Source organism: Bos indicus, chromosome 23, assembly GCF_029378745.1.
Source record: "Bos indicus isolate NIAB-ARS_2022 breed Sahiwal x Tharparkar chromosome 23, NIAB-ARS_B.indTharparkar_mat_pri_1.0, whole genome shotgun sequence".
Classification (NCBI taxonomy): Eukaryota; Metazoa; Chordata; class Mammalia; order Artiodactyla; family Bovidae; genus Bos; species Bos indicus.
The window spans coordinates 14,113,230-14,135,900 of record NC_091782.1 but is presented as its reverse complement, the minus strand read 5'-3'; the positions used below and the strand labels follow the sequence as shown (position 1 = coordinate 14,135,900).

General features: G+C 39.5%; 1 protein-coding gene across 4 annotated transcripts in view; it reads right to left on the bottom strand.

Annotated features, from left to right (window-relative positions):
- DNAH8 (dynein axonemal heavy chain 8) overlaps positions 1-22,671 on the bottom strand; it is a 320,679-nt gene that overhangs the window by 244,711 nt on the left and 53,297 nt on the right. For 3 of the 4 annotated variants that reach the window (XM_070777905.1, XM_070777908.1, XM_070777907.1), the window contains exons 17-21: positions 20,196-20,383; positions 14,535-14,615; positions 14,019-14,135; positions 13,094-13,213; positions 1,272-1,407 (exon numbers count right to left, since the gene is read on the bottom strand). In XM_070777905.1, coding sequence (XP_070634006.1) covers positions 1,272-1,407; positions 13,094-13,213; positions 14,019-14,135; positions 14,535-14,615; positions 20,196-20,383 — 642 coding nt within the window. The remainder of the gene's footprint in view (positions 1-1,271; positions 1,408-13,093; positions 13,214-14,018; positions 14,136-14,534; positions 14,616-20,195; positions 20,384-22,671) is intronic. The other variant, XM_070777909.1, reaches the window with a different exon arrangement.

Sequence of the window (22,671 nt, the reverse complement as noted above, 5' to 3'; positions counted from 1 at the left end):
GTCGTGTCCGACTCTGTGCGACCCCATAGACGGCAGCCCAACAGGCTCCCCCATCCCTGGGATTCTCCAGGCAAGAATACTGGAGTGGGTTGCCATTTCCTTTTCCAATGCATGAAAGTGAAAAGTGAAAGTGAAGTCACTCAGTCGTGTCCGACTCTTAGCAACCCCATGGACTGCAGCCCACCAGGCTCCTCCATCCATAGGACTTTCCAGGCAAGAGTACTGGAGTGGGGTGCCATTGCCTTCTCCGCATCCTATACTAGTCTTGATTAAACCAGGTTTATTCATAATTAAACCACTCATGATTAAACTTAGTCATGATTAGACCTCTTAAAAGAAATATTTCCTCTTTCACTTCTTTTAATAAATAAAAAAAAGTAAATCATTTATAAACTTGAGTTTTAGCTAAGATCACTCGTATGTGTGTGCATTCAATCGTGTCTGACTCTTTGCAAGCTCATGGACTGTAGCCTCCCAGGCTCCACTGTCCATGGGATTTTCCAGCCAAAAATACTGACGTGGGTTACCATTTCCTCCTCGAGGGGATCTTCCCAACCTAGGGATTGAATCCACGTCTCTGGCATCTCCTGCATTAGCAGGCGGATTCTTAACCACTGTAAGCTCAGAGTTTCTCATCCTCAGCACTACTTTGTTGCTGGGGGCTGTCCTGTGCAATGGAGGATGTTCAGCAGCATCTCTGCCCTCTATTCAGATGATTGTCATGCAGTGTGACAACCAGCATGGTAGAATGAATACATAAAAAAGAAAAAGTTAACATAGCAGGCCAGAGACTGCTATCCACGTTAAGGCCTGCTTGCAAGATTGGTCCTTAACAGGTGTCTGGGAATTTGGATTTGGGGCTTCCCAGGTGGCTCAGTGGTACAGAATCTGTCTGCCAACGCAGGAGACATAGGTCGATCCCTGAGTAGGGAAAATCCCTTGGAGAAGGAAAAGGTAACCTGCTCCAATATTCTTGCCTGGGAAAACCCATGTGCAGAGGAGCCTGGTGGGCTACAGTCCATGGGGTGGCAAAAGAGTCAGACACGACTTATCAACTAAACAACAAGAACCTGGATTTCAGAGGGGTGCCCACCATTCCCTAACTCATAAAAAGGGCTCACATGCCTACACTGTGCAAATTGCATGGTTTATGCTGAACACCTGATCTCCTTCACAGAGTCTGGAATTTTGGTAGATGCTAAGCACAGAGGGCCTTCTTGAGAGCATATCTGTAGCACTCGTGATTCAAACAGTTTAACCAGTCGCATTACCTGGTAAGTGTCTTGCTCCTTTCCCACTGTACTTAACTTCATAAATAGTCTCAAATATTGATATAAGTTCTTTGACAGCTTCTTCCACATGCTTACTTTTGTGGTTTAGAACCTCAGCCCATTCTTTTGTGTATGTCTATTAAATAAAGAAATGACTATTAATTTCCAGATACTTAAAACTACTGTGAAGCTTCTTAATATGACTTTAATTTGTCAAACTCTAATTAATGCTATTTGAAAATACCTAGAGATAGTAGCCAGTAGCATGACGATTCAGACTCCAAACTGGCAACAGCTAAAAGCAGCCTGAGAAACCTGTTAAGTCTCAAGCAAGGAAAAGGAGGAGAAAGAATAAAAATTCAAAGTTGTTTTGTTTTTTGGCCATGCCATGACACATACAGGATCTTAGTTCCCTGATAGGAATGGAACCTGTGCCCCCTGCAGTGGAAGCATGGAGTCTTAACCACTGGACTTGCCAGGGAAGTGCCAAATTCAAAGTTTTTTTTACCTTACCTGATCCAATCACTCATCAAGATCTATACTCACATTCATATGAATAAAAAGAAAGAAGCCTGAAGACATAAGAGAGATAAAGATGTCACAAGTTGAAAGTGAGAACTGGTTTTAAAAATGACAATCCAAAGTGTTGTTTTGAGATTCAAATCAGACAAGGTTTTTAACTGAGCATCGTGTCATATGCCAGGCATCAATTTAAGAGCTTTATGTGTATGAACTCATTTAATTAAACGACAGCCTCTTGGGATAGGTAACATTATTGTCCCCATTTCACAGATGAGAAAACTGAGTCTCAGAAAGAATAAAAAATTTGCCCAAGGTCACACAGTTGATGGTAAGAATAGGGGTTTGAAACCAGCTTTGTGTGATTCTAAAAGTCTGTGCTTTTTGCCTTTTGAATCTTTCTAATAACAAATACTTTAGGAAGAAATTGAGAACTAGTTAAATCCAGAAAAGAAAACTGGCTTATAAAACTGAACAAGCCTTTTGACATACACTGTCCATGCATTTTAGAAAAGAGAAAAGTAAATGGTAGCAGCCAACTTAGCCCTTTAAAATCACTTTTGCGAAGGAGCCTGAGCCTATCTATGCATTCTCTCCAGACACGCTTTGGGAGATCCCATAGTTTCCTTGCACAGCTCTCAGGCGTTCCTCTCTTGGCTATTAGATTGAGAGAAAGAGACTTCTAAGCTTGTCCCCCAGATTTATACCACCTCACCTGTATTTGAAACCATCTTCATCTTTTCTCAGTCTCAGGGGAAATGATGTTCCTCCTCTTACCAAAAGACAATCTCCCTTCCCTCCTATCCCCACCAACTCTTCAGACCTCATTCCTCCATTCATTCACTCCATCCTTTCTAATTTATTGAACACACTATTAAACTTTGGAATGCAATGGAGGCTGAGAGCCACTTCAGTCCAGCAGGGAAAACAAGTGTTAAGCAAGTGGACACAATTCCAGCTGATCACAGAAGACGGGACACACCTGTTCATATACACACACCCTCTATTTGCTTTGAAATCCCCTAAGGAGACACAAGAGACTCAGGTTTGATCCCTGGGTTGGGAAGATCCCCTGGAGGAGGAAATGAAAACCCATTCCAGGATTCTTACCTGGAAGTCCCATGGACAGAGGAGCCTGGTGGGCTACAGTCCATGGGGTTGCAAGGGAGTCGGACACAACTGAGCACACATACACACACATGTACAAGGAAGGAACCATACTACTAAACATGACAGATTAAACACATGTTTATTTTGGCACTCCCCTGGAAACCTCTACAAAATAACATAAAATCATCTTTTATGTTACAAGAGCATGCTCACAAGAATAAATGAGGATGCCATAAAATTCCTCTGTATGTTTTCAATACCATATAATAATGAAATTAATGGTATTTGACAATTGGTGCTAGTACAAATGAATATCCACTTGCAAAATAATGAAACTGGATCCTTATACCATACACAAAAACTAACTCAAAATGAAGCACAGATCTAAATGACAGCAAAAACCATAAAACTCTCAAAAGAAAACATAAGCATGTATCTTCATAATCTTGGATAAGGCAAAGTTTTCTTTGATATTTGACACCAAAGCAGAGCAGCAACAACAGAAACAGATGAAATGGACATCATCAAAATTTGAAACTTTGTGGCTTCAAAGGATACCATCAAGAAAGTGAAAGACAACCCACAGAATGGGAGAAAAATTTTGCAATCTGATAAGGGACTAGTATCCAGAACATACAAATAACTATTACAACTAAAAACTAAAAAGTCAGATAACCCAATTTTACAATGAACAAACAATTTGAATCAGTTCAGTTCAGTCACTCAGTAGTGTCCAACTCTTTGCGACCCCATGAATTGCAGCACGCCAGGCCTCCCTGTCCATCACCAACTTCCAGAGTTCACCCAAACTCATGTCCATCGAGTCAGTGATGCCATTCACCCATCTCATCCTATGTCATCCCCTTCTTCTCCTGCCCCCAATCCCTCCCAGCATCAGAGTCTTTTCCAATAAGTCAATTCTTCGCATGAGGTGGCCAAAGTATTGGAGTTTCAGCTTTAGCATCAATCCTTCCAATGACCACCCAGGACTGATCTCCTTTAGAATGGACTGGTTGGATCTCCTTGCAGTCCAAGGGACTCTCAAGAGTCTTCTCCAACACCACAGTTCAAAAGCATCAATTCTTTGGCACTCAGCTTTCTTCACAGTCCAACTGTCACATCCATACATGACCATTGGAAAAACCATAGACTTGACTAGACGGACCTTTGTTGCAAAGTAATGTCTCTGCTTTTGAATATGCTATCTAGGTTGGTCGTAACTTTCCTTCCAAGGATTAAGCGTCTTTTAATTTCATGGCTGCAATTACCATCTGCAGTGATTTTGGAGCCCCCCAAAATAAAGTCTGACACTGTTTCCACTGTTTCCTCATCTATTTCCCATGAAGTGATGGGACCAGATGCCATGATCTTAGTTTTCTGAATGTTGAATAGACATTTCTAATACCACTTCATACGTACTAAGAAGGCGATAATCAAGACGATGGATAATAAGTGTTGGCAAGGGTGTAGAGAAACTGGAACCCTCACGTACTGCTGGTGGGAATGTTAAATAATGCAGCCAGTTTGGAAAAGTCTGACTGTTCTTCAAAAGATTGAACATGTACTTAACACATAACCCAACAATTCCACTCCTAAATATATGCCCAAGAGAAATGAAAATATGTCCCTGCAAAAACTTTTACATTTATATTCACAGCAGCATTATTCATAAAGGCCAAAAAGTGAGAATCTGAATGTCCATTAACTGATGAATGGATAACTAAAACATGGTCCACCCACACAACGCACTATGATTCAACAATAAAAAGAAATGTAGTACTGATACATGGGACAATATGAATGAACACTGAGCTAAGTCAAAAAAGCCAGTCATAATATACCATATTCCATATGATTCCTTTTGTAAGAAATGTCTACAGTAGACAAATCTATCGAGACAGAAAGCAAATCAGTGGTGGCCTAGGGCTGGGAGGGTTGAGAGAAAATTATATTGACTGCTAATGAGCATGGGATTTCTTTGGGGGAGATGAACTGTTCTAAAATTGATTGTGGTGACAGTTGCACAATTCTGTCACTATGTTAAAACCATTGAATTGTACGCTTTTTTTTTGGCTGTGCCACATAGCTTACCAGATCTTAGTTTCCCAACCAGGGATCAAACTCATGCTTCCTGCAGTGGGAAGCACAGAGTCCTAACCACTGGATCGCCAGGCAGTTCCCAAATTGTACACTTTAAATGGGTGAATTATATTTCAATAAATTTGTCAAAAAACAATAGCTAGTGCCAGAAATAACTGGAAGCAAGAATTGAGGGGAATGAAGCAAGGAAAAGAGAAGTGGGTGAGTGAAGGCAGCTTGAGTGAGCATTTGTAGAAGTTTAGTTGTGAATAAGAAGTGAAGGAGATGTGAGAGCATTTTTTGTTTGCTGGCAAGAAAAGAAGGAGAATATATTTGACTACTAGGGGGCGGAGTCCCCTAGAGAGGACAAAGCTGAAGATCTAGAAGAAGGAAGACTGGCGGAGGTAGGCTGCCAAGAACAAGAAGGCGTGGACTCCAGAGCCCACGAGTAGGACCTCAATTATGAAAAGAGGTGAGAACTTTCTCCACGGAACCAGAAGGAAAGAAGAGTTGGATGAAGAAGTCAGCAATGCACCAAGAGCTCTGGGACGGTACAAACTATTTACATGACTTTAATTCAGGAAACTACAAGTAATCCCTGCAAGTCCATGAAATCCAGCTTGGGAGACAGTCCAGGTGCAGGCTATTTTCCGTTTGCCTCCTGCAACCCATTCCTAGCTCTTCTCTGCTCTGCCCTGTGCAGAGGGAAGCTGCCTCCTGGGGTTCCCTGATTCTCTAATTTCCGGCTGGGTTTGACCCAATGGGACGTACCAGCAGAAAATAGGAGAGCGGGAGAGAAGGGTGCCTCCCACTCCCTCCTTGGCAGAGGAGGGTAGGGCTGCATCTCTGGTAGAGGCTGTTGTCTCTTCACAAATTCAGCTCCTACAGGATGAGCCCCTCCCCGTGGTTTCAGTTCTCACTGGACTTTGAAAGCACTCTTTCCTCATTTGGTGCCTTCAGCCCCAGCGGTGCTGATGACTTTCACCCTTGAGACTCCTGGAGTGTCTCACCTTGCTGGGCTCTGCACCGATACCATCCCAAACACAATAATCCAGCCCTATCCTAGTTCCTGAACCCTGATCAAAGAACTCACATTTGATTCTTGCTATGAATTTGGGCTTCCCTGGTGGCTCAGAGGATAAAGCGTCTGCCTGCAATGCAGGAGACCCAGGTTCAACCCCTGGATTGGGAAGATCCCTTGGAGAAGGAAATGGGAACCCACTCCAATACTCTTGCCTGGAAAATCCCATGGACAGAAGAGCCTGGTGGGCTACAGTCCATGGGGTCGCAAAGAGTCAGACACGACTGAGCGATGTCAATTTCACTTTATGAATTAGGTCACCTCAGATAACCATGACAGCTCATACTGCCAAGAAAGCCAGGAGTAAGAAACTTAGATGTACACATTCCATTGCAAAGAAATTTCCTGTCTCAGTTGGCGACCAGTGGCACAGCTATCCTCTTTAACAAGTGGCAAAATAATGCCATGAGATAACAGACTACAAAAACTGCCTCCATGTGATGTCACTACCAGTTGGGTAGTACCCAACTTTGTGAGATGCCTCACAAAGCAAGGCATCTTTTCCTAATAAGGACCATATCTCTTCATGAGAAGAACAGCTAGTCCTTGAAGATTAATAAGATCATTCCCACAGCTGAGTGAAGAACAAATTGCAGTACCAAGGAGCATGCCAGGGATGAAATGGAAGGCAGTCAAACTGATTTTGTGAGCAGCTTTCTATTTTTAAAAATTGAGATATAATTCATATAACACAAACTGACCCTTGTAAAGTATACAGTTAATTGATTTTTAGTATACTCACAAAGCTGGGGAGCATCACTGACATCTGATTCCAGAATATTTTCATCATCCCCAAAAGAATCCCCCTATATCCATTAGCAGTCACTCCCCATCACTCTAGCAACCACTAATCTACTTTCTGTCTCTATGGAGCCAGGTTGATTTTGTGGATAGAATTTTTAATACCCTTTCATATATTTTCCTGTGTTCTCCTGTCTTAACTTGGATCATAATATTGCCCTGATTTCTGATTCCATTTGTATATCTATCAATATACAGATATGTTGATCATGGTCCAGCAAGGAAATACACGCCACTCCAGCTATTTTAACAGACAGAATGAGAGAATTCAAATATTTTAAAAATTGGTAAAACAACTTTTAAAGGATCAAAATGGCAAAAAGGAACACAGAGGTCACAGAAAGTAACTGCAGGAAGCAGCTCCCATCCCCGGGCATGGAGGAGCCCAGGGAGGAGGGTGAAGTTATTGGAACCTGGTACCGGGAGGTGAGGGAGATGCTCAGCTAGCAGGGCTGCCTCAGAAGCTCAGAGAGGGGCCTCTTGATGTTGGTATATCTGAGAGACACATGAGGCTGATTCTGGAAAGGCCAGAAAAAGCTAGGGCCTGGGACTAACAACCACTGCCAGGGTAATGGTGTCAGCAACAGAAGGCAATACAAGGAAGAGCAAGCTGTTTTCTCCTCCAGCCTCCTTCTATTACCTATACTGCAAGCTTAAAAGGGAGCCAACTGGCCAAGGATAAATGTAATTTGCAGAGTCCCAGCCCCAACATCATAGAGTAGAAGGACTAATTGGAGCTAACAGAAGATAGCTTTTAAATAATTATCAAAATCTGTCCTATAACCACATCCTTATCTTAGATGTCCCAAGATAAGGAATACTTGCCATTACTGCAAATAGGCCCTGGTTCCCAATACGGTCTGAAACCACTGGGTAGGCAAAATAACCTCGCACCCATCCCCAGATCAACATTATGTATGCCGTGTTTCCAAAACTGATTTCTCTCCGAAGTGTTATCCAATGTGCTTTGTCATTACAAATCTTATTCTGTCTTCACTGTAATGGTCTACCTAAGTGACAGGCTTGTGTGAAGGCAGCCCATGTGTTACTCAATCTTGGCTCCCTCTAGGACACGTGACTGGGGCACACTGATTGACAAACACGCTCTTCCAAGTTTCACCTCCTGTATCTTGACTGGGGCCACCCACGTAACCACCACATTCACACTTGGTCTCCCTTTATCCTCATCTCCCTTGTTTGGGTGATCTGCTTCTTCTATGCATATGAAAGTCCTGTGTTTATATGTTCAAAGAAAATTTTCTTTGGTAGTGTGAATTTCACCCGACTGAGAAGAGGACAGTGTCAGAACAGTTATATGCACACACCAATAGAAATGATTTTCATTGTCAAGAGCACAAAATGAAAAAAATTAATGGAGAAATGTCCCTACTCCTTTGTATGCTGTTAGTTTATAAGTGAGACCTGGTATGAAGTACATGGGCTTCCCTGGTAGCTCAGCTGGTAAAGAATCTGCCTGCAATGCAAGAGACCCTGGTTTGATTCCTGGGTCAGGAAGATCCCCTGGAGAAGGAAATGGCAACCCACCCCAGTATTCTTGGGCTTCCCTGGTAGCTCAGATGGTAAAGAATCTGCCTGCAAAGTGGGAGACCTGGGTTCAATCCCTGGGTTGGGAAGATCCCCTGGAGAAAGGAACAGCTACCCATTCCAGTATTCTCGCCTGAAGAATTCCATGGAAAGAGGAGCTTGGCAGGCTACAGTCCATGCGGTCACAAAGAGTCAGACACAACTGAGTGACTTTCACTTTCATAATCAGATTTCAGGATGAGCGAGAAGGCAGTGACAAGCTGTTACCCCCTCATCCCCAGGCAGGAAACAGGAGACTTCTTTGGAAACTTTAATTGCTGGAAAAAGACCTATACGACATTTGAAGGAATCTCCCTCCTAAAATAACATGGAGCCCAGGAATAGAGCAGACTCTTTGCCAACCCAAGAAATACCACCCAAGGTATATCAGGGATGCAGAAATAATACTATAAGAACAGGTGAAAGTTAAAAATGAGTGCCATCCCTAGCACCTAGGGTATGATCTTCAAATATCATTTTCCACCAGTAACACCGAAGGGCTAGATGGAAAATTGAGTTATCCCAGATCTGGGACAGGAAATGTACAAGATGAACCTAAGATTTTCAGTGGTTCCAGGAAGCAAGAAAGCTTTCAAAGACTACAAGACTCATATCAAAAACACAGAAGCCTGCCTGAAGAATTCCACTGGACAAAGATGATAAAATTTAAATAGAAAAAAGAATAATGACTTCCATGGACTGAATCCCTCAAATACATAATAATCCATCCATACATAATGATCTTTAAATAATTTAAACTACAATGAGTATTTTAGAAGTTACCAGTGAGCCAACTCATTATTTTGAAAACTGGTATATAAAAGGAAAACTGAAGCACTAAACTTGAATTTTCTATACATCGTTCCATAGTAACCAAGCAATTAATGAAGGAAATTTCTTCTTTATAGAGGTATTTTATCCATAAATGCTAAAGTCAGAAAATCAACATTTTGCAATCTCTAGGCAACAATAATGGCTCTAGGCAATAATAATCAAAGATTGCTAAACTCCTCAGGAGAAAAGTTGGTGGGAAACTTTATAATGATGGATAAAGCTGACTGTATTTGAGCTCACTAATTAATCTTAAAATCACAAAAAGGGAAACACCAATAAAATGTGCCTCCTGATGTGAAGCAATAGGAAGTACACAGTGAACTATTCTGTCAGGAAAAGCAAAAGCAACTGAACCTGAACTGCATCAATCCTCCAGATAATTAAAATACATAGGAAATTCAAGGAATAGAGGACTAGGTCAACATGTTAAATCACACTACTGGGACTTCTCTGGTGTTTCAGTGGCTAAGACTTCATGCTTCCAATGCAAGGGGCCCAGGTTCGATCCCTGACCAGGGAACTAGATCCCACATGCCCCAACTGAGAGTTCGCATGACGCAACTAAAGATCCTGTGAGCCACAACTCAGACCCAGTCCAGCCAAATAAAATAAATAAATGATATATATATTTTTTGATTTTTAAAAATCATACTACTAGGATATAATAAGCAAAAGTCTAAAACATGGAAAATTCTATAGGACAAATGATCCCATTTCTTCAATAAATAAACAGCATTAAAAGAAAGAAGAAGGCAAAAAAAAAAAAAAAAAAAAAAACTTCGAATAGACATTTCTCCAAAGAAATGTACAAATGGCCAAAAAACACATGAAAGATGCACAACATCAGCAATCATTAGGAAAAGGCAAATCAGAACCACAAGGAGACTTCACATCCATTCAGAGTATTATGAAAAATGTTTTAATTTTCAAAAATGAAAAATAAGAACTGTCAGCAAGCAAGCAGAGAAACTGGAACCCTTGTTGTACACTGCTAGTGGGAAGGTAAAAGAGTATGGCCACCGTGAAAAATACTTGGTGATTTCTCAAAAGCTAAACATAGAATTACCATATGACCAGTAATTCCACTCTGAGTATATACCCAAAAGAATCGAAGGTAGGGACAGATAATTACACACTAGTGCTTAACTCATCATTAAAAGGTGGTAAGAGCCCAAATGTCCACTGACAGATGAATGGATAAACCAAATGTGGCGTATATATATCACAGAACATTTCAGATCTAAAAAGGAACTAAATTCTGATACATGCTACAATAGGATAACCTTGAAAACATTATGCTAAGGGAAGTAACACAGATACAAAAGGGCAATATTGCATGATTTCACCTACATGAGATACCTAAAATAGACAAATCCATAAACATAGAAAGCAGAAATAGAGGTTACCAGGGATTGGGTGGAGAGAAGGAAAATGGGAAGTCATTGTTTCATAGGTACAGAGTTCCTGTGTAAGATGATTTAAAAAAAATGTTCTGTAAATAGATGGTTACAAAACACTGAATTTTACTTAATGCCACTGAACTGTACATTAAAAATGGTTAAAATTATAAAGTTTGCAGTATGTATATTTTACTGCAATAAAAAATTACAAGCCAAGAAATGGGAGATGACAAAAAGAAATTTAAAAGATATATAAATCAAATGCAATCTGTGAATCTATTTGGTTCCTAATTCAAACATACCAACTCTAAAAACAGTTTCTACAAAAGCTAAATATATTCATAACCTATGACTATGACCCAGCAAACTCACTTAGAAGAATACACTCACCAAAACAGGTGCTTAGGTTCACAAAAACAAAACAAAAAGCAACCACCTACAAGAGTTCTCAGTGCATATAACCAAAAGCTGTGAACTATCCAAAGGCCCCAAACAGTAGAGTAGACACATAAAGTGTAATAAACTCAGACACTAGTCATATGTAATATGACACTGAAATACTAGTCAGCAATGAATGAGATTGAAAGAACTAGTGTCTCATGCAACTACACAGATGACTCTCACAGCCCCTGAGCAAAATAAGCCAGACATAAGGAATGTATGCGCCTTGATTTCATTTGCGTGAAGTTCAAAACAAGTGAAACTAATGTACAGTGATAGAAGCCAAAATGTTGAGGACTTTGGGGTAGAGGGTGCTTGCTGCCTGGAATGGAGCAGAAGGGATCATTTGCAATGAAGAAATGTTCTATACCTTGCGGTGGAGAAGGGTACAAGGGTACGTCATATGTAAACATTCACTGAATAGTGCACTTAAGATTTGTGCACTTTGCTGTATACACATGATATCTCAATTAAAAAAAAAAAGATATGGGCCTAAAGTGAGAAGTTGAAGCTACAGCTTTTATGGGGACTTTTTTCCCCCATAAACAAACAAACAAAAAACCAAATGAGGCCTTGGATCCCTCACAAGGGTAGCAGATAGGAACTTGAGACCTACCCTTGCCCTCCCTGCCACACCATCAGGCAAATCAAGGGCCACGCTCTTCAGGACAGTCAGCAATCTCGGTTAAGGCTCTAGGAGAGACAGATACAGTCTCCCTTAGAAATTTACAACCACTAGCTCACCCTCACTCAAGTTTATGGCTTGAGATCACACTACCTCAAAGTTTTGAAAAAGAACTACTCAGAGACCTTGACCCATGACCGCTACAATCTGGGGATGCAGGGGCTGCTCCATGCCTAAGTAATTCTGAAGCAAGAGGCTGGCTGGCTACCCTAAGCCCAAACAGCTCAGAAAGGTGTCCTGCGAAGAGGACACCACATTTCCATAGAAAGAGAGGGTAAGGGCACTTGTTTCCCATGGCCAGGTTACATCCCTTGAGATGGAACCATCCTTGCTTGTCTTGAAAAGGACATTCGCAAGGTGACCTAAACCAGTAAGGAGGTGGGAAGCACAAGGCAGGCAAGAAAAAAAAAAAGGGCTCAGAGTTCAAGATAAAAAGTAAGTGCTTCTGAGAAAGACTGTGTTATGTGCCAGGCCTCAAGAATGGCTAGACAGGATTCCTGTCTTTTGTGCTTTTGAGCCAATGGAGGACAAGTAGGTATTCAAGTCAGTTCAATTTAATGTGATGCTCAGGAGCTTAGGCAGGTGCCACTGCCATTGAAGGATTTAAGCTAGGGAGTTCCTACAACCGGAGGATGATGGATATGATGGGGCCGAACATGGGGGCAGAAAGACCAGTTAGATCACATCAAATGACACACTCATGAGCATTAAAAGCCTGATCTGGAGTTTAGGCTTTTTGAGTATGAGCTACTCATTCTCTTTGCTTGGCCCTTGTGATAAACCTTTGCTCAAAAGAGAAAAAAAGCATGACCTAAGACAAGTGTGGTAGATATGGAAAAGAAGAGGCAATTCAAGAATAGTAAGAGACAAAATCTGGCTTAGCCCTAGAAGACTGACTGGCTTTGGGGATGGGAGCGAGAAAAGGACTCTGGATGACACCCAGGTGTTCGGATGACTTAAGGACAAAGTATGTGGTAGTTAAAACCATGAGAGTAGATGATATTGCCCTGGGAGCATGTACAGAGGAAGGGCAGTGAACACCAACAGGACCCCAGGGGACTCCAGCATGAGGTGGAGGACATTCTTAAGATAATGTCTAAGGTGTGACCATGAGCTTGAGCTGTTGACACCTTATAAGTCTTTGGAGCTGAGGATGTAAAAAAAAAAAAAAAAAAAATCCAGAATTCTAAATGCCATGAACACAGATTTCTACTTTTAGAATGCAAATTCACATTTTAGTTTATGAGTTAGCATTTCTATGACTAAAGTATAACACATAAACACATACCTCATTGAGTGTCAACATATCTTCTACTTTGGTAGCACCGGTTTCAGGCAGGGAAATTAACAATGTTTTGGCTATCTCCTTTAGAACTGCATCAATATGCATTTCACACAAGTCATTGATCTACCAATGAGAAAACATATGTAGAAGAAACCTCCTTTTTCATCCAAAAAGCACTTGAGTTATAAACTAACCTGGAGGGCTATATCTGGAAACTTGCATCCTGAGCCAAGCATAATTTGGTAGGAATTTTAGGAGTAAATCTTTTCTTGATGTGGAATTAAACTTTACTGAGCTGCAACATGTGTCATAACCTCACATGCATGATCTCCTTCCAGTCTATGAATCAGTACTATCCCAGTTTTACAGCCAGAGAAACCAAGGCTCAGAGAAGTCAAGAAACCCAGAGAGGAACACAGAGCTGGTGAAAGTCGAAATATCCTACCTAGGTTTATCTGATTTTCAGGCCTCTGGGTTTCGTCTGTTATACATGCTGCCACCATAGACAGACTAGCACATCTAAAAGGTTATGCATGTTTTATGTAGAAAACATGTCAGAAATCAATAGATAGTCTCCAAGTGGGTAACTACCTCATCTAATTAACATCAGATACATTTAAGCCCTCCATTCCACCATCTTCCACAGTCTACAACCATACCATTTTCTAAACTACACTGTGGAGCTGAACAATCATTTAAACATATTACAAGCAAGGTAATTCAGGGACAAGAACAAGGCAATTCTAAATTAAGAGGCCCCAAATCAGTTCAAGAAGTACAAAGCTTTTTTTTTTTTTTTTTAATGTAATGATGTCCTTTTAGTTAAAAATCACTTAAATAGACTTAAATAGCTTTCATAGGTTAATCAAACTATTACGTATAGCCTGAGTATTAATGCATGTAGTTTTTAACAATGTATCTCTCATACCTTCTTTAAGAGTTGGTTGAACATACCCAAAACTGAGTCAACTTCCTGAAAAAAGCTTTCTAGTGTTAAAGATGACCATGTCAATATTGTGAGCCCTTGTCTTAACACAGCTTCCACCTAGAAAAAGAAAAAAAAAATGGTTTCCCTTATTAAAAAGGAGCATCTGCATTCATAAAAAGGCTGCCTTTTATTACCTGGAAATATTATGGGTTGTATTTCCTTAATTCTATTTCCCCTCCATTATGCCTAGTAAAGGTGACTTTTTGTTTTTAATCATCTTTGGCTGTCCATGAAGCAATTGCAGATTCTTAGAAAGGGCTCATTATTTAGATTTATTTGTTTTTCAAAGGCAACAAAACCTAGACAAGAAATCATTCTGCAGGGAAAATAGAGCTATAAAGTTGAACTAGAAAGAGGGCCTTGCCAAGAATAGATGTTCTAGAATCCATAATCTATAGAACTGGAATCTAATTTTAAACGACAGGGAAATCAATATAAACCATCAACATCACCAACCTTTTTCATTTTAGGGGTCATCAGATTGACAAACACAGGAGGCACTTCCTGACATAAATCATCATAATGTTGCAGGAGACCCTGTTAAAAGTCAAAATGGCATGTTTTACTTTGATTTATTTTAAAGCAACAGTCACATTTTGATTCATACCTAGAAGGTTTCATTTTACCCATTTCCTCATAGCCCTGTAAAATGGAGGCTGATTATTTGTACTAATTTGCTGTACTTTCCTTTCACCTGTAAATTAACTGAGCATCCCCTTTAAACAGTAAGTCATGGGAGCTTCCTAGATTTACATTTATAATAACTATTATTTAATTGTCTTTTTAAATTCATGCAATTTTAAATGGTTCAGACAATTATCTTTTCCTTAAGTCTGTCATTACACATTTTCACCCCTTCTGCTGCTTGTTTTCTGATATATTGCAGCTTACTTATTCCTGAAGCCACATTTGTTTTCTTGAATCAAAATAAAGGTCTACACAAAGCTTAAATACTTTTAGATGTTTTTTAGAGAAAGAACCATGATGATCAACTTTTGATCGTTTTGTAACTTACTACACTGTGTGATGGAAGATGTGGTTTCAGGCTAATTCTTCCCCAAATTAATAATTTTAAACTGTTTCAATGTTTACTTAATAGTTCCAAAGTGATTAATTCCCTTCTTCCTTTCTCTTACTTGTAGTTGAACTTTTATGTACACTTTACACTTGGCAAAGGACTCTGACTTTCCTAGTATCATTCAATACTAACTAAAATCCTGCAAGATTCAGTGCATGTGACATTAACCTCAATTTATAACAGTATTTTGACACTCAGTCCTGTAAAGTCATAACTAACCAGTATGAAAACCTAGGGCTTTTGATGATGAAGCCAAAGTTTCTACAATGCCTGAGGGGGTATTCTGAGGGTGTGTGTGTGTGTGTTTTGGTAAAAGCTACAATTATGAAACCCTAGAGCAAAGCACATGCATAAATCTTTGTGACCTTGGATTAGGCAAAGATTTCTTAGAAATGACACTAAAATTACATGGGACAAAAGATAAAATACATACGTTGGATTTCATCAAAATTTTAAAAAGTTTGTGCTCCAAAGGATAGTATCAAGAAAACAAAAAGACAACTCACAGAATAGGAGAAAACAGACATTCTGCCAAAGACCTACAAATCACCAACATGCACACGAAAACATCCTCAACATCAACAGCCATGAAGATATGCAAGTCAAAACCATATGGAAATACTACTTCACATCCAAATGATGTTCAAATGAAGAAGACAGTAACAAATGTTGGCAAGGATGTGGAAAAATGGAACCATCATACACTGTTTGTGAGAACATAAAATAAAGCAGCCTTTTTGGAAAACAAAACATGTCAGTTACTCAAAAGGTTAAACATAGAGTTATGAAGTTACTAAAACCCAGCAATTTCACTCCTAGGTTATATTCCTAAGAGGATGAAAACATATCTACACAAAAACTTGTATACACATATTCACAGCAGCATCACTCAAGATGCAAAAATATAGAAACAACCCAAATGTCTATCAACTGGCGACTGGATGCCTAAAATGTGGTATAACCACACAATGGAATATTATTTAGCCGTTGGCTTCCCTCATAGCTCAGTTGGTAAAAAATCCACCTACAATGCAGGAGACCCCAGTTCAATTCCTGGTTTGGGAAGATCCCCTGGAGAATGGAAAAGCTACCCACTCCAGTATTCTGGCCTGGAGAATTCCATTGACTGTACAGTCCATGTGGTTGCAAAGAGTCGGACATGACTGAGTAACTTTCTCACTCACACACTCAAAAATGAGTACTGATCCATGGGACAATATGAATGAACTCTGAAAATATTGTGTTAGGTTAAAAAAGTGAATCACAAACCATCATATATTAAATGATTCCATTTGTATAAATGCCCAGGGTAGGCAAATCCATAGAGACACTAAGTGATTGCCAGGGGAAGATGTGGCGAGAGTTGAGGGGAAAATGGGGACTGACTGCTAACAGATATGGAGTTTCTTTTGGGAATGATGAAAATATTCTAAAATTGATAATGATGATGGTTGTGTAACTTTGTGAATATACTAAAACCATTAAACTGTATGCTTAAAATGGATAAATTGTGTGGTATGTGAATTATATCTCAATAAGCCTGTTTTTCTAGACTGGTTTTGAGAATATCTATTCTAATACTCTGATCTTTTTGGTTGTTGCTCCATTTTACTCCATAATATTGAGATTCATTTTCCATTCATGTCATTTTACAGTCATTAATTCATATCTTACTAGTATCCTTAATTGAACATATTATAAAATATAATGCACTTAATCTATAAAATTATAATATTAATAGTGTTTTAAACTTGCTATTCATCATTGTCATTATCCAGAAATCTACATCTGACTTCTGATAATCACTTTTTGCTTTCTGATAATCCTTTCACTTTTTTCCTTTCTGTTTGCATGTCAGTATTTTAATGCCTCGAGAATCACAACAGAACAGAATACAGTCCAGAAATAAACCCGTGCATATACAGTCGATTCACTTACGAAGAACCAAGAACACACTAAGAAGTCAAAAGAATTCAATGGTGAGAGGACAGTCTCTTCGGTAAACAATACTGGGAAAACTGGGCAGTCACATGAAAAAGAATAAAACTGGACCACCATCTTATACCGCACCCAAAAATTAACTCAAAATGGATTAAACCATTAAATTTAAGACCTGAAGCCATAAAACTCCTAGAAGTAAACATAGTAGGTAATGAGATACCACCTCACATCTATTGATAAAAGATAAATAACTGGTGAGGATGTGGAGAGTAAGGAACCTTCAGACACTGTTGGTAAAAGCTAAATTGTGCAAATATTATCAAAAACAGTTTCCTTACAAAACTAAAGTAGAACTACCATCAGTTCAGTTCAGTCGCTCAGTCGTGTCTGACTCTTTGGTACCCCATGGACTGCAGCACGCCAGGCCTCCCTGTCCATCACCAACTCCTGAGTTTACTCAAACTCACGTCCATTGAGTCAGTGATGCCTACCACAAGACCTAGCAATTCCACTTTGGGATTTTTATCCAAAGAATATGAAAACACTAATTTGAAAATATATATGCACTCCAATGTTCATTGCAACATTATTCACAACAGCCAAAACACGGAAACAACTTTCCATCAATGGGTGAATGGATAAAGAGGTGGCATATATACAATGGAATACTATTCAACCATGAGAGAGAAGGACATCTTGCCATTTGTGACAACATGGATGGACCTCAAGGGCACTGCACTAAGTGAAATAAGTCAGACAGGAGAAGATAAATACTGTATAATATCACTTAGATGTGTTATCTAAGACATGCAAACTCATAAAAAGAGTAGCAAAGTAGATGTCAGGCGTAGGGGAAACAGGAAGCTATTGCTAACAGGGCGCAAACCTTCAGCTCTAAGATTGATAAGGTCTGAGGACCTGAAGTACAACACAGTGACGGTAGTTGATAACACGTCATACAATCAAACTACCGCACAACTGCACTCATCTCACAGGCTAGCAAAGTAATGCTTGAAATTCTCCAAGCCAGGCTTCAACAGTACATGAAGCATGAACTTTCAGATGCTCAAGCTGGATTTAGAAAAGGCAGAGGAACCAGAGATCAAATTGCCAACATCCGTTGGATCGTAGAAAAAGAAAGAGGATTCCAGGAAAACATCTACTTCTACTTTACTGATTATGCCAAAGCCTTTGACTGTGTAGATCACAACAAACTGTGGAAAATTCTTCAAGAGATGGGAATACCAGACCACCACACCTGTCTCCTGAGAAATCTGCATTCAAGTCAAGAAGCAACAGTTAGAACCAGACCCGGAACAACAGACTGGTTCCAAATTTGGAAAGTGAGTACATCAAGGCTGTGTATTGTCACCCTACTTATTTAACTTCTATGCAAAATACATCATAAGAAATCCCGGGCTGGATGAAGCACAAGCTGGAATCAAGATTGCCAGGAGAAATATCAATAACCTCATACACACAGATGACACCACCCTTATGGCAGAAAGCTAAGAGGAATTAAAGAGCCTCTTAATGAAAGTGAAAGAGGAGAGTGAAAAAGTTGGCTTAAAACTCAACATTCAAAAAACTAAGATCATGGCATCTGGTACCATCACTTCATGGCAAATAGATGGGGAGGCAATGGAAACAGTGAGAGACTTTATTTTCTTTGGCTCCAAAATCACTAAAGATGGTGACTGCAGTCATGAAATTAAAAGATGCTTGCTCTTTGAAAGAAAAGCTATGACCAACCTAGACAGCATATTAAAAAGCAGAGATGTTACCTTGCCAACAAAGATCCATCTAGTCAAAGATACGGTTTTTCCATTAGTCATGTATGGATGTAAGAGTTGGACTATAAAAAAAAAAACAAAACGGAGTGCCAAAAAATTGATGCTTTTGAACTGTGGTGTTGGAGAAGACTCTTGAGAGTCCCTTGGACTGCAAGGAGATCCAACCAGTCCATCCTAAAGGAAATCAGTCCTGAATATTCATTGGAAGGACTGATGCTGAAGCTGAAACTCCAATACTTTGGCCACCTGATGTGAAGAACTGTCTCATTTGAAAAGACCCTGATGATGGGAAAGATTGAAAGCAGGAGGAGACAGGGATGACAGAGGATGAGATGGTTGGATGGCATCGCCAACCCAATGGACATGAGTTTGAGCAGGCTCCAGGAGTTGGTGATGGACAGGGGGCCTGGTATGCTGCAGTCCATGGGGACACAAAGAGTCAGACATGACTGAGCGACTAAACTGAAGAGAATAGAATTTAAATGTTTTCACCAATGTGTGTGTGTTTATATATTATATATATAATTATATATATATATATATATATATATATATAATGATGGATACGTTAGTTAACTGACTAAATGGAAGGAATCCTTTCATAATATGGGCTTCTGGCTTCCTAGTGGCTCAGACGGTAAAGAATCTGCCTGTAAGTCGGGATACCTAGGTCGATCCTGGGTCAGGAAGATCCCTGGAGAAGGGAATGGCAATCCACTCCTGCATTCTTGCCTGGACAGAGGAACCTGGCAAGCTACAGTCCATGGAGTCACAAAGAGCTGGACACAACTGAGTGACTAATACATTCTACAACATATTTTCATAACACATATGTATATCAAATCATCATGACCTACACTTTATCTAACAATTTTATTTGTCATCTGTCCCCCGATAAAGCTGAAAAAATTTAAAAAGAATCAACATAATAACAAATTTCTCCTCAATGCAGCATCAGCACAACTGCAAAGGTGTCTTTTTCTTTCTAAAAAAAAAAATTATATATATATATATATATATTTAAAAACCTCTTGCAAATTAGAAAGTAGGGAAATTCTCTTGTGGTCCAGTGGTTAAGAATCCACCTTGCAATGCAGGAGATGCAGGTTCAATCCCTGGCTTGGGAACTAGGATCCCACATGCCATGGAGCATCTAGGCCCAAGTGCCACAACCACTGAGCCCTCAAGCTACAACTTGAGTGTCCATGTACCACAGCAAAAGATCCCATGTACCCCAACTAAGACCCAACGCATCCTAATAAATAAATATTTTTTAAAAAGAAAAGAAAATAGAATCCATCTTACCTGTAGGTACAATTTATCTCCTTTCAATTTACTTTCCAATTTTAGCAATCTCTTTGCCTGTTCTGGTACGTCAAGCTTCATTTTTATCATGCACTTAGTTTCCCGAACAACTTCCAAAATTTTGGGGTCAAAATTAACCAGCAACTTTCCTGTTTCTGGATGTCGCACAAAAAGTGTGGCTTGCAAAGCTACAAATAAACAATTGCTGACATGACTTACTCCTGCTTCCAGTCCTGTTTATATGACTGTCTTCCGCACTGAACCACTGACTTCTTAAGGACAGAATGGTAGTTTTGGCTATCAAGTGCTAAGGCACAGTATCTGACACATTGTCAGTGCTCAAAACTTAGATAAATGAATGCAGAGTGTCTGTAAACCATAAAATTAGATCCAGAGACATAAATATGAACCAAGAATGCTTAGCCTTTGTGCCATGAACTGTAACACAGTACTTTTCTGAGTGGGTCTAAGAGGGCTGTGATGCAGTGTTAGTTTATTTTTACAGATTGTGATTTAACCTCTGGGAGAGAGAATTGAAAGATGTGCCCAACTACAAAATATGACACACCTCATAGAGTTCAAACTCTTTTCTATACCTAATACTAAATTGGCTTCTCAAATTTAAGAAGGTTTATCTGACTTAAATCGATAACTAGGTTCAGTATCCGTAAGAAATATTTATTAAACACCATTGAGTTGTGAACTCCTAGAATGCAGAGGAAGAATTTTTTTTTAGCCTACATCCAAATTACTACATGAACATCAGTCATATAATAGGTACTCTCAGATATGCTTTTTATTAAGAAGTTAAATACATAATCCCAAACTGTTCATGTTGAACAGCCTTCAACCATTTGTTATCCTAACATGAATTGCTTTTAGAGGCATCATAATAACGCAGTTGTAAACTAGTATGTGCTAGCTTCAGTTGCATCTTATACAAGCACTGCTAATGTGAGAATTTCACACATTTTATTTTCCAAGCCTCAAATTACTTCAGAGAATATGGGTGCATCAAATTCCTAGTAAAACAAAATAGACTGTATATCCCTTTGAAGTTAGTTGACTTCTACTCAACAGAATGAGTTTTGATGTGATTATTAACAATGATGGTTTTATGAGGATTTCAACTAAAAACCAGTTCATTTGGAATCTTTTAAAACTTTGGCTGGAAATCATTATCTTCCCAAGTAAATGCCAAGATAATCTTAGGACATTCATGTAATGAAATCTATCTTCCTTAAGGCAAAGCTGAGCTTTCTTGAAAGGACAAAGTGGTCAGCGAGACCACTAAGAATAATGATAGCCAGGAAGGCAACTCTGGGACTAAGTGAACCTTCTATGTTAATCATCACTGGAGAAACTTTACAGAGCAAATGAGGAGACCAATACTAGGTCTCCAATTATAATCCCAAGTTCCTAAACAGTTAAATATAGTTACATCAACATAACAAGAGGTCTTTCAGAGTAATTCACTTTCACGAGCCTGTGTTCACATGAAAGGCAAGTCTGGGGACTTCCATGGTAGTCCAGTGGCTAAGTCTCCATGCTCCCAATGCAGGGGTTCTCTCCCTGGTAGGGGACTAGATCCCACATGCTGCAACTAAGACCTGGCCCAGCCAAATAAATAATTTTTTTTTTTTTAAAGAAAGGCAAATTTGAATCCTGGCCCTGCCACTTCCCAGCTCTGTGATCTCAGGAAAATCACTTAACTTCTCAGCACCTCAGTTTCTTCATCTGTAAAATGACAATAAGAATAATAGCTCAGAGAACTGCCATGAGAATTAATGGGGGTTGAATATATAAGGTGTGTTTTGTTAGCTATGACTGCTATTTAAAGGACACAAAGATGAAACAGACACGGAGAGTGTTGCTAGAATGTATAGGGGAGATAAGACAGATCTATAAAGCCACAAATGTCATGATAAAGTGTGTGGAGGCCTCTGGAGGAAGAAGACATTATTATCTGCCAGGAAGAATAAGGAACAGCTTTATGGACCAGGGGACTGTTGAACTTGTTAGTGTGCAGATAAAAGGAAAAGCTGACAGAACAAAAAAAAAAAAAAAAATAGAGAAGTGCATCGTATTGTATAAGCAAAACAATACATGCTCCATATTTCGATTGCTAAAAATTCTCTTTGATCTTTTCCATAATGTAAATTTTAACCTTCTTTTAAAGTTTGAGACCATTGCTCCATTAGCAGGCTTTCATTAGGATCCATAGGATCTTATCATATGCATTACCCAGAAACAGCTGGGCCGATAGAAGTGGTATATTAAAGGCTTAATGAGGTGCCAGTTCAGAAGATACTCCAGAGGGTTGAAATCTTATCCTTCAGGATGCAGTCATGCAGCGAATCAATGACCTATATATAGTGCTGTGAGTTTGGAACCAAGAGGCAGAACTAGGAGTGGCCCCTCTCACCATCACTCCCAGGGACCCAAACTGTGAATCTGTGCTTCCTACCCCTGCAGT